Consider the following 10537-nt stretch of genomic DNA (forward strand, 5'->3'; position numbering starts at 1 on the left):
CCCCCTGTTATCACTCCCCACTGTTATCACCCTCCACTGTTATCACCCCCCCACTGTTATCACCCTCCACTGTTATCACCCCCCCACTGTTATCACCCTCCACTGTTATCACCCTCCACTGTTATCACCCTCCACTGTTATATCACAGTACAGTTGTAGAATGAAATATAAGACAAACATACAGTATGATGTCAATAAACTAAAAATACACGACTTTGAAAAACAAGTCAAAATGATTCTAATTATACATTAAAATTCAATGATCATTCACATCAAAAGGTAAACAGAGAAGGTGACTGCCCCCTGCTGGTGGACTTAGGAGTGCTGTTTTAATGCTCAGTCTTTGTTTTTACACGCCCAGTGATCACGTGACCGCGATACAGACAAACGCAGGCTCCGAACACGTCACAGCAACAAAAACACGGTGTCCCATCAAGAACAACAGTGCCCTCCTGTGTCTAACTTAGGTCATTACCCTACATTATACTGTATGTGTTTATTTATGCACTGTTTTTTAATGACATATATTTGCACATACATATAGTGTATATGTATTTGTGTCCGTACTGTTTGGTCAAGAAGCGGGTCATGGAGTTCTGGTGTCTCATGAACAGAACCACGTGTCTGTTGAGATAAACAAAGAACGCTCCAAGAAATCCACACGAAATCCTGCGCACACACACACACACACGTCTGGTTGTAAAAACTGAAGGAGAAAAGACACAGGTCAGAGTGTAAACACGACCTGAAGTGACCTCTGACCTCTTGATTATCTCAGTGACCTGTGACTCACCCGATGATGGCGAACGCCGGCAGCTCCTGGAGGTCGAAGGGGAAGTCCATACGAAAGTTTGTCCTGAACAGAGCAGTGATGGTGACTGGAAGACAAAGGCTGCAGTGACTGAAGAGAACCACTAGGACTTTGGCCTATAAAGACGCACCACCAATCCATCCCTACAGGATAGAGGAGGTCCCCCCCTGGTGGACAGACCTGGTCAGTGTGTTTCATACCTGCGTCTTTGTTGAACACTGACAAGACTCTGAAGATGAAGGCACTGAACGTAGCTGCGAAGTATCCTCTCCAGTAGTTTCTCACTGCGAAGTAGGTGGACGTGACCTCGATGCTGAAGAGGACACCTGGTGGTGGACAGAGACAACAACAAGTATCTCTGCTCACGGAGCTCAGGCGCTAACAGAGAAGAGAAAGACAAACGCTGGCTTTTACCTCCCAGTGGTGTCCCAAAGCAGCAGCCCACCCCAACAGCGCAGCCTACTGTTAGGATGTCTGTGTAACAGTATGGATTCTAGTGGTTCAGACAGGAGGAGGAGGAAGAGGAGGAGGAGGAGGAGCACGAGAAGGAGAAGGAGGAGAAGGAAGATGAGGAGGAGGAGGAGGTGTGTGTGTGTGTGTGTGTTTCATTCAGGTTTGAAGACGGACCTGATAAACTCCTGAGAAGAAGGACATGAACCTGCTGAGAACAGCAGCACAGATACTGGCGATGTGGACAAACGGACCCTGAGGAGGAGGAGGAGGAAGAGGAGGAGCTGGTGGAGGAGCAGATGATCTGAGGCAGGTTTCAGAAACCTCTGTGTACAAACTGCTGTGACCTCCAGGGTCCTCCAGGGTCAGTAGTACAGTGTACAGTGTACAGTACGCAGTACGCAGTACACAGTACGCAGTACACAGTACACAGTACCCAGTACACAGTACACAGTACACAGTACCCAGTACACAGTACACAGTACCCAGTACACAGTACACAGTACCCAGTACACAGTACACAGTACGCAGTACCCAGTACACAGTACACAGTACCCAGTACACAGTACACAGTACGCAGTACCTAACCTCTAAACCTCTAGAAATAGAACCACTAGACTCTGGACTGGAGTCAAAGGAGGAGCCGCTCCATCGTCAGACTTGAACCCTCACCTCTTTGCCCACAGGCATGCCGCTGCCCAGCGCCGCCGTCAGACCAATGACTTTGGCAACAAACGCCTTGAGAGTCAGATACTCCTTCAGCACAACACCTCGGAGGATGGTCTTCAACTCTGGGATCCCCGAGCCTGAGGGGGAGGAGACGTTCTCTGGTCAACAACAGACCCAGACAGAGAGGAGGAACCAGGGGAGGAGCTACACACCAATGGCTTGAGGAGAAACCAGGTGACAAAAGAGGGAGGAGAAGAGGATGAAGATCAGAGGATAGGAAACCCAGGCCAGGTACTGCAGGGCCAGGTTCCCCCTCAGCTCCCCGTGGATCCACTTATCGGCTGGGGGGGGGGGGGGGGGGGGGGGGGTGAGTGTAACAGAGAAACCATGGGAGAGAGAAGTAGAACCTGTGCAGGTCCTCCTGCCTCACCCTGAAGACTCTTGGCGCTGGTGTAGTCCATGGTCCAGCTGACCAGGGCCATGGTGACGCCCAGCAGAACCAGGAAGATCCAGTCTTCACCCAACCTGTTGACCAGGAACCGCTGCACTCTGACCACACAGTCTGACGGAGACACCTGTTAGTACTGGACTACAGATGGTACTGCAGTACTACTGCAGTACTGGACCAAGAGACAGGTGTGTGTGTGTGTGTGTGTGTGACTCACATCTACACCTGGAGGACGACTGAGGTTTCTTCCTGACGGAGTTAAAGTCCGTCTCTGTGGTTTGCTCCTTGTTGTCCTCCATGTCCACGTAGGACGGACGCCTGTTCCTCTGCCGACCCTGGGAACCGGGCCGCGGTCCGTGGCGAGCCTGGTATCCATTTTGTCCACGGCGGCCGTGTCCGTGGCGGTTTCGGGCGTGACAGCGAGGATGGTGCTTCTTGATCTGTCTCTCTGTCAGCAGACGGGTGGCCTCACGTCGACCCGAGCCTCCCTGCTGTTCCTGGTACTCGCCATAGAGCTGTGGACCAATCAGAGAGGTTACTGACCCCGGACACACTGCTGAGGGGAACCTTAGTTTGGACACAGAGATAGAGATACATCTGCAGAACATGGAGATGATGGAGGGAGGAGAGAGGTTCAGCCAGCTGCTGATTGGCTGATCACTCCCCTCCTGTCCACCGTTCTGAAACTCTACTCTGTCCAGATCATGTGACTCCTTAAGCCCCTCCCCCATTGGCCTCCACTCTATTTCCTGTATTTCCACCTCTCTCTGTCACTGAAACATTACTCTGGGCTAAATTTAGAAACAGTGTGATTCGATGGTGTGTATCAACCACTACCCCCCCCCTCCTCCTCCCTCCTCCTCCCTCCTCCTCTCCCAGCTCCCTTCTTGACAACACGGCACCTCCACCACATCCATGAACAATCCTGTGAATAAAACAGAAGCGTATAGTTCACAGACCAGAGGTCAGACCAGAGGTCAGACCAGATTCAAACATGCTCCTGTATAAACCACAGGAAACAGAACCACTTGTCCACTGCTGCCTCTTGTGGTCAGTTTGTTTCACTAAGGTAAATCTAACAAAGAATTTCAGTAAGAACAGATTTGAACTGATTTTCTCCATGGACTTTGGTCTGAACTAAAATCTCAGATTTTCTCCATGGACTTTGGTCTGAACTAAAATCTCTGATTTTCTCCATGGTCTTTGGTCTGAACTAAAATCTCAGATTTTCTCCATGGACTTTGGTCTGAACTAAAATCTCTGATTTTCTCCATGGACTTTGGTCTTAACTAAAATCTCTGATTTTCTCCATGGTCTTTGGTCTGAACTAAAATCTCAGATTTTCTCCATGGACTTTGGTCTGAACTAAAATCTAAAATGTGTTTTACGCCCACACACACACACACAAATATCATAAAGACAGGAAGGAGAAAAGGTGCAGATGGGAGGAAACAGGTGGTGAGGGAGAGAGAGGGAGAAGTGTGTGTGTGTGTGTGTGTGTGTGTAACCCTGTCATTATTATGGCTGCTAATTAGTTTTCAGCATGTCTACACACACATGCGTGCACCAAAAACACACTGAAGTTCTCTCTCACACACACACACACAGAGTCGGTGTGTGTTTCATTCACGCACACGTAGTTAAACACAAAGACAAGTGAGACAGACAGACAGACAGACACCTGGGACAACAGACAGGACACTGACCAGGGTCTGCTTGTATCTCAGAGCTTTCCGTTCTGATGCATCTGCAGCCATTGACACACAGTCACTGACACAGTCACTGACACAGTCACTGACACAGTCACTGACCCAAAAATAGACCCACACACTCACTGTCAGGTTTCAGCTTCACTAGGACGAAGCTGCTGGACACACCGGGCAGGACCAGTCTCTCACGCACGCACACACACACACACACACACACTCTTTGATCAAACTGTCAAGTGATAAAAACAAACACCTGCTGTTAGGATGGTGAAGGTGGCGCTGAACCAGGACCAGGACCAGGACCAGGACCAGGACCAGGACCAGCAGCTGTCTGCACAGAACCACAGGAAACTAGAACAAAGACTGAAAAACATGTGTGTGTCATTACTGCCACCTACTGGCTCTATGTTCCAACATCTGATCTAGACCAGACAGGACCAGGATGTCAACAGAGAGGACGTGTCCTCAGACAGGGACATGTCCTCAGACAGGGACACCATCTGTGAGCTGAGGCAGACCTCACTGTGTGTGTGTGTGTGTGTGTGTGTGTGTGTGTGTGTGTGTGTGTGGGAGGCAGTAGAGAAGTGGGCGTGGCCAAACCCACAGGTGACACAGAGAGAAGTAGGTACGACAGAAACAAAGACTAGTGTCAGCAGGAGTGAGTGAGTACTGAGTACTGAGTACACAGTACACAGTACACAGTACACAGTACACAGTACACAGTAGGAAGGACACTGAAGACCAGAGAACAACACAAAGGACATAAAAAGTGAGGATCTCGACACTTCCATGGACCACCAGCAGGTGAGGACCACGGTGTTATTACATACAAACCTGGAACCAGAACCAGGACCAGGACCAGGACCAGGACTAGAACCAGAACAGCCTTTATTGTCATTGTAACACGAGGTACAAAGACACTGAAGAAAATTGTTGTTAGCAGCAGATATGTTGTTAACACACTGCCCCCTGCAGGCGACACTGTGGAACCCACAGGGGTCAGTTTGGACCAGTGTCCACATGTCACTCTGGTTCTGGACTAAACAACTGATTGGATGGTTTAGAACTATTGTATCTGTGTGTGTATCTGTGTGTGTGTGTGTGTGTTGATGCAGGAGAGTTTGGTCAAATAATGTAGTCAAACTGGTTAAGTCACATCTGTGTGTGTGTGTGTGTGTTTCACAGTCCATTCTCTCAGTCCTTTATTGTTAGTCATTTGTCTGTTACTCTACTCTTCATGTCAAGACATCTGGACGTCCAGTGGACACTGACCAGCCCCTGGTCCATCCTCAGTGTCTGTCACTGAAACGTCTGGTCTTCAATAATTCACTGGTAACAGGAGAGGGTGGAGGCTGAGCTGCTGTTCTCCATCAGACTGACGGAGCAACAGACAGATTAGACCAGTAACCAATGAGGACGGACAGACAGACAGACTCTGACCCGTCCTTGTCCCTGTCTTCTCTCCAGGATGTGGTCCAACTCCTCCTCTGAGGAACCGTGTTCTCCAGACGACCAGCTGTGCAGTAAGAACCTGTCCATCACTGTCTCTGTATTCCCACTCTGGACACTAGGGGGTGTGAACTGACAATACGATACGTATCACGATACGGGGGCATTGATACAATATATTGCGACACACTGTAATACTACAGTTTTTTTCACCTGTAACTGTAGTCAAAGTGTGATGATAGTAAAGAGTCAGTGAGTTAGCATTAGCTGAAAACATTAGCTGAAAACATTAGCTGAAAACATTAGCTGAAAACATTAGCTGAAAACATTAGCTGAAAATTAGCTGAAAACATTAGCTGAAAACATTAGCTGAAAACATTAGCTGAAAACATTAGCTGAAAACATTAGCTGAAAACATTAGCTGAAAACAGGTCTGTGTGTGAAGACAGACTCTCAGGTTCACACCTAAGAATGTGTCCAACCACACACACACCTGAACATTGTTGTCATGTCGTACGAGGGTGTGTGTGTGTGTGTGTGTGTGTGTGTGTGTGTTAAAGGTCGTTCATTTCTCGTCTCCAAATAATAAAAGAAACAACTCATAAGGTAAAAACTGAAAAGGGACAGACACAGACTGTAGTGCAGGGACACCAGTCCACTAACCTGTCAGTACTGACCACAGTGGACAGAACTTTGGACAAGGTGGACCAAATACCTTTAGCCATGTCCCCAGTGTGAGACATGTCCTCAGTGTGGGGACCTGCCTGTCCCCTGTCGTTCTGAGCCCGTCTCAGTGTCCACTCTTTGTCTCAGTAACCAGGGAACACCTGCAGGACGTGATCATTGTCCCCACTCTGCTGCTCTTGGGGACGCTGCTCACTTTACTCTACCTGTGTCTCCGTCATTACTGTCCTCAACAAAGACCTTCACGTGTGGCTGTGGGTCCATCACACAGACAGCACCACAGACAGCACCACAGACAGCACCTGCAGGGCATTGATGGTCAGTGAGTGCACAACACACACACACACACACACACACACACACACACACAGTTCTACTTCTAAACTTTTCTTCCACCCACAGCGCCCCCTGGGTTGAACCCCCTTGAACATGAGGAGGTGCCAATGTCAGTTACACCCGTGCAGCAGAATGTGAAGCCCACACTGACCGCACCACCTCAGGTGTCCACAGAGAGGCGCCATGAGACGTTCAGTCAGGTGACGGCCCTGCCCCTGTCCTTCTCCCTCAGGACCAATGAGACGGTCAGTGTGTACAGAGGACGTATGGAGGACAGGGACGTGGTCCTCAGAGTGCTCAAAGGTAAAGAGTGGGTCACGGCCCAGTGACTGGTCACCAACACACACGCACACACACGCACACACACGCTGACACATAAATGTCTGACCTTTGACCTCCTCCACAGACAGCGGTGACAGCAGTGAGAAGCACGACTTCCTGGGCTTCGCCTCCTTCGTCTCAGGCCTGGGGTCGCACCCGTTCCTGCCCAGGATGCTGGGCGTGGTCTGGGCCCGGCCCCCTCTGATGATGGTGATGGAGGAGCTCCACCAGAGGGAGCTGCTGGGCTTCCTGTGGAGGTGCAGGCAGGTACTTGAACACATCACAGTGCTGAGAAAACAGCAGGTGGCGCTGTAGTAGAGGTAGTATTTGTAAATACTGCTGACTGTACAGTACTCACTGTAATTACTGCTCTCTCCTGTGGGGTCAGCGTTGACACCAGTGTGTCCTCCTCAGTGTGTCCTGGTGTCTCCACAGGACAACTCGGTCCAGACGTGTGACCTGACGGAGAAGAGGATCTTCATCATGGCAGGACAGGTGGCTTCTGCTCTGGTCCGTCCAACAGGTCTATGAATGAAACCTCTAGAGCGCCCCCTGCTGCTAAAACCTGAAAGAGTCCTCAGTTGTCTTCTCCTCCCTCGACCCACGCAGGACTATCTGCACAGTAAAGGCTACGTTCACGGAAACATCGGGGCCCGCAGCGTCCTGGTGGGGGGAGACCTGACAGCCAAGCTGTGGGGGCTGGGCTCCCTGTACCGCAGGACCACACGGGACGGTCCACCGGGGGACACGGACGCCATGGAGCTGAGGAAGTGGCAGGCTCCTGAAGTTCTGGCCCGGAGAGCCCTGAGTCAGAGCAGCGACGTGTGAGTCTCATTAAAGATGAGGGGACGTTTGGACAAACAAAGACGGCCGATCTACATTTGACCGAGTACAGTTTCAGGACAGACCTCCTGTCCACGTCTGATGATCGTGGTGATGATCGTGGTGATGATCGTGGTGATCCACCGTGACCCTTAATCAGAAGAAACCACGTTTATATCAAGAATTGAATTTGTCGCGTTCTTTTAACTCTAACTAACTCCCTGTAGTTGTGGACAGTTGTGGACAGTGACTCTCCTGTGTCTTTTTGGACAGATGGTCCTTTGGTATTCTTCTCTACGAGATGGTTACACTTGGTAAGCCTGGTGCCAAAACACACAGCTTGTTTCCTCCATGAACCACAGTCATGTTCAGGTGTGTCCACCAGGGGAGCCACCGTTCGCTCAGCTGATGTCCACGGAGCTGCTGCAGTATCTACAGAGAGGGAAACATCTGAAAAGACCAGCCACCTGCTCCAGCACACTGTGAGACCAAAACAAGTCGGGCTCAGCCCGGTGTGTGTGTGTGTGTGTGTGACGATAACGTCTCCATTTGTTTCCTAATCGTCTTCTTATCGATCATTTAGAGTCGATGTCGCCTCTTTTTTTTTTTTTTACCCGCCGCAGGTTCGCCATCATCCGCTCCTGCTCCGACTGGACTCCTCACCATCGACCCTCTGTCGCCGAACTTATCCGAAAGCTAGAAGCGGGAGAGAAAGCAGCCAATGGGAGAACAGTTCTCAGAGTCCCGGAACCGCTAGACATCGCGAGATATCTGAGGGAGGCGGGATTTGGAGAGGCATACAACTACGCAGTTCTTTAATCAGCGCCAAATAAAACAAAAGACTTTTAATGTTTCTGACGTGGATTCGGGGTTTTTTTTACACTTAAATTAAAAACGATTGGTTTAATGTAAATACGTCAAACTTTTATACATGGATTTCGAATCAATTATGAAAAAAATGTTCTGCACTTTGAACTAGAGTAATTCTACAACCATCAGACCCGTCAGTCCAATAAAACAAGAGGTCGGATCAGAGTCCGAGTTCAACATGGATTCACAGAGACCAGGTGACAGGAAAGACCACCAAATGGTCCATGTGGTGGACCTTCATCCAGGAGTTGTTCTAGATGGAAAAGGTCACACATATCATTTTTTTATTTTTGGACCTTTGAAAAACATAACTAACAAAAAATAAAATAAAAACCAATCAAAGATGGTCGTCAACAGAACCATCAAAAGACCTCTGGTCAGAGACCAGGTGGACAGACTGGACTGAAAGAGACGGAGTCGAACTGCAAGAAGAGAGAGACAGGGGGAGAGACAGAGGGAGAGACGGGGGGAGAGACAGAGGGAGAGACGGAGGGAGAGACAGAGGGAGAGACGGAGGGAGAGACAGAGGGAGAGACCGAGGGAGAGACAGAGGGAGAGACGGGGGGAGAGACAGAGGGAGAGACGGGGGGAGAGACAGAGGGAGAGACGGGGGGAGAGACAGAGGGAGAGACAGAAGGAGGGACAGAGGGAGAGACAGAGGGAGGGACAGAGGGAGGGACAGAGGGAGGGACAGAGGGAGGGACAGAGGGAGGGACAGAGGGAGAGACAGAGGGAGTTTGGTCCAACAGTCATCAACCTCTGTCTTTCCACTGCTGTCATTGGCTGCTTCTTTCAGCCGTTCCTGGTCCAGACCATGTGTCAAACCAGGAGACTGTGGAGCAGCTCAGTCTCTCAGACTGTTGATGTGGGCACAGATCTTCAGGGCAGGACCCAGCTTCATGTTCATGGTGGACATGAGGTGCTCCTCCTTCAGCAGCAGGAGGGCCTGTCCATCAATCTCCTGGGACAGGAACTGAGGGGCCAGCTCCTCACAGCCTGTGGAGGAGAGAGAGGAGCACAGTGTCAACAAAAGCTCATGGCCACGCCCATGTGTGGAGGAGCAGGGCCTTTAATGGCCTCATACATCAGTTCTAGTCTTTGGTATTAAGACTAAGTACTCACTGTTAAATCACTGATTTTCTCCATGGACTTTGGTCTGAACTAAAATCTCTGATTTGTCACTGATAGATTTTATCTGACAGTCAGACCAAATTTCAAAAAGGAATCTAAAGATGTTGTTGAGTATGGTGAACTTCCCTTTAAAGAACCCAGGGTGGTTCCATTCAGATCGGTTCCATGGACTGATGGTAGTAGAACCACACTGATCCTCACTCTCACAAACCTTGCAGTGTAGAGATGAACTGAGAAACTTCCCCCACACTCCACTGGGTGGGGACAGAGTGCACACAGCCAGGGGAGTCCAGGGATGGGAGTGCAGAGGCAGGTGGAGGAGGAGGAGGAGGAGGAGGTGAAGATGTCTGATAGCAGGAGGCTGTGGAGGCAGGGGACATCGACACGGTGTTGTCCTCCTCCTCTACGCTGGACTCCTGGTCCGAGTGACTGGACTCTGAACCAAACTGTGACCAGAGAGGAGACCAGGGCAGTGAAGACAGATGGAGGCTGAGGACAGATGTTCCTGTTCAGTTTCTTCTTTTTATTCACTCACCCTGACAGCCAGAGGGCGCCCTGCTGTTTTGGCAGAGGGGCAGCGTGAACCTCTCCATCTGCTGATCCCAGCCTCCTCGTCTGAGTTGGACATGTGACCTTTATCCTGGTCCTGAGGTGGACACTGACCGGGGCCCCGACCCTTCCTTTGGCTGAGGGTGCGTCTGAAGCTGACGTTGAACCTGGGGAACCAGGACATACTGTATATAGACAAAGAGCGACACCTACAGGAGAGAAGCAGCACACACTGTCTGCACAGCTGATGAAGATTAAGATGATGATGAAGATGATGGTGATGAAGAT

The 10537-nt window shown here is 50.2% G+C and overlaps 3 protein-coding genes across 7 annotated transcripts in view; 1 reads left to right on the top strand and 2 right to left on the bottom strand.

Annotated features, from left to right (window-relative positions):
* The window catches only part of LOC103393815 (chloride channel protein 1-like), a 17273-nt gene extending 10240 nt beyond the window's left edge, over positions 1-7033 (bottom strand). The window contains exons 1-11 of one of the 4 annotated variants that reach the window (XM_025064932.1): positions 6945-7033; positions 4341-4418; positions 2596-2893; positions 2361-2492; positions 2143-2271; positions 1934-2067; positions 1439-1516; positions 1226-1304; positions 1012-1137; positions 794-878; positions 568-669 (exon numbers count right to left, since the gene is read on the bottom strand). In XM_025064932.1, the coding sequence (XP_024920700.1) occupies positions 568-669; positions 794-878; positions 1012-1137; positions 1226-1304; positions 1439-1516; positions 1934-2067; positions 2143-2271; positions 2361-2492; positions 2596-2677 (947 nt within the window). In that variant the 5' untranslated portion in view covers positions 2678-2893; positions 4341-4418; positions 6945-7033. Of the gene's footprint in view, positions 1-567; positions 670-793; positions 879-1011; positions 1138-1225; positions 1305-1438; positions 1517-1933; positions 2068-2142; positions 2272-2360; positions 2493-2595; positions 2894-4084; positions 4291-4340; positions 4432-6944 lie in introns of those variants that run through there. The other 3 variants (XM_025064931.1, XM_025064930.1, XM_017041096.2) reach the window with 3 other exon arrangements.
* On the top strand, positions 4789-9117 carry styk1a (serine/threonine/tyrosine kinase 1a). 2 transcript variants are annotated; one of them, XM_008330866.3, is made up of 10 exons: positions 4789-4891; positions 5555-5610; positions 6350-6538; positions 6623-6859; positions 6963-7144; positions 7313-7387; positions 7487-7701; positions 7973-8013; positions 8085-8181; positions 8323-9117. In XM_008330866.3, the coding sequence occupies exons 2-10, from the start codon at positions 5556-5558 to the stop codon at positions 8516-8518; spliced, it is 1287 nt and encodes a 428-aa protein (XP_008329088.1). In that variant the 5' UTR covers positions 4789-4891; position 5555; the 3' UTR covers positions 8519-9117. The 2 variants fall into 2 exon arrangements, with proteins under 2 accessions (XP_008329088.1, XP_008329085.1); XM_008330863.3 differs by lacking the exon at positions 4789-4891 and having other exon boundaries at positions 5548-5610.
* A 102-nt stretch (positions 9118-9219) lies between these two features.
* Positions 9220-10537, bottom strand: part of LOC103393814 (polyhomeotic-like protein 1) — a 9852-nt gene continuing 8534 nt past the window's right edge. Inside the window, exons 13-15 of the mRNA XM_017040884.2 lie at positions 10236-10416; positions 9912-10146; positions 9220-9565 (exon numbers count right to left, since the gene is read on the bottom strand). Coding sequence (XP_016896373.1) covers positions 9414-9565; positions 9912-10146; positions 10236-10416 — 568 coding nt within the window. The 3' untranslated portion in view covers positions 9220-9413. The remainder of the gene's footprint in view (positions 9566-9911; positions 10147-10235; positions 10417-10537) is intronic.

Source organism: Cynoglossus semilaevis, chromosome 18 (assembly GCF_000523025.1).
Source record: "Cynoglossus semilaevis isolate Cse_v1.0 chromosome 18, Cse_v1.0, whole genome shotgun sequence".
Lineage (NCBI taxonomy): Eukaryota > Metazoa > Chordata > Actinopteri > Pleuronectiformes > Cynoglossidae > Cynoglossus > Cynoglossus semilaevis.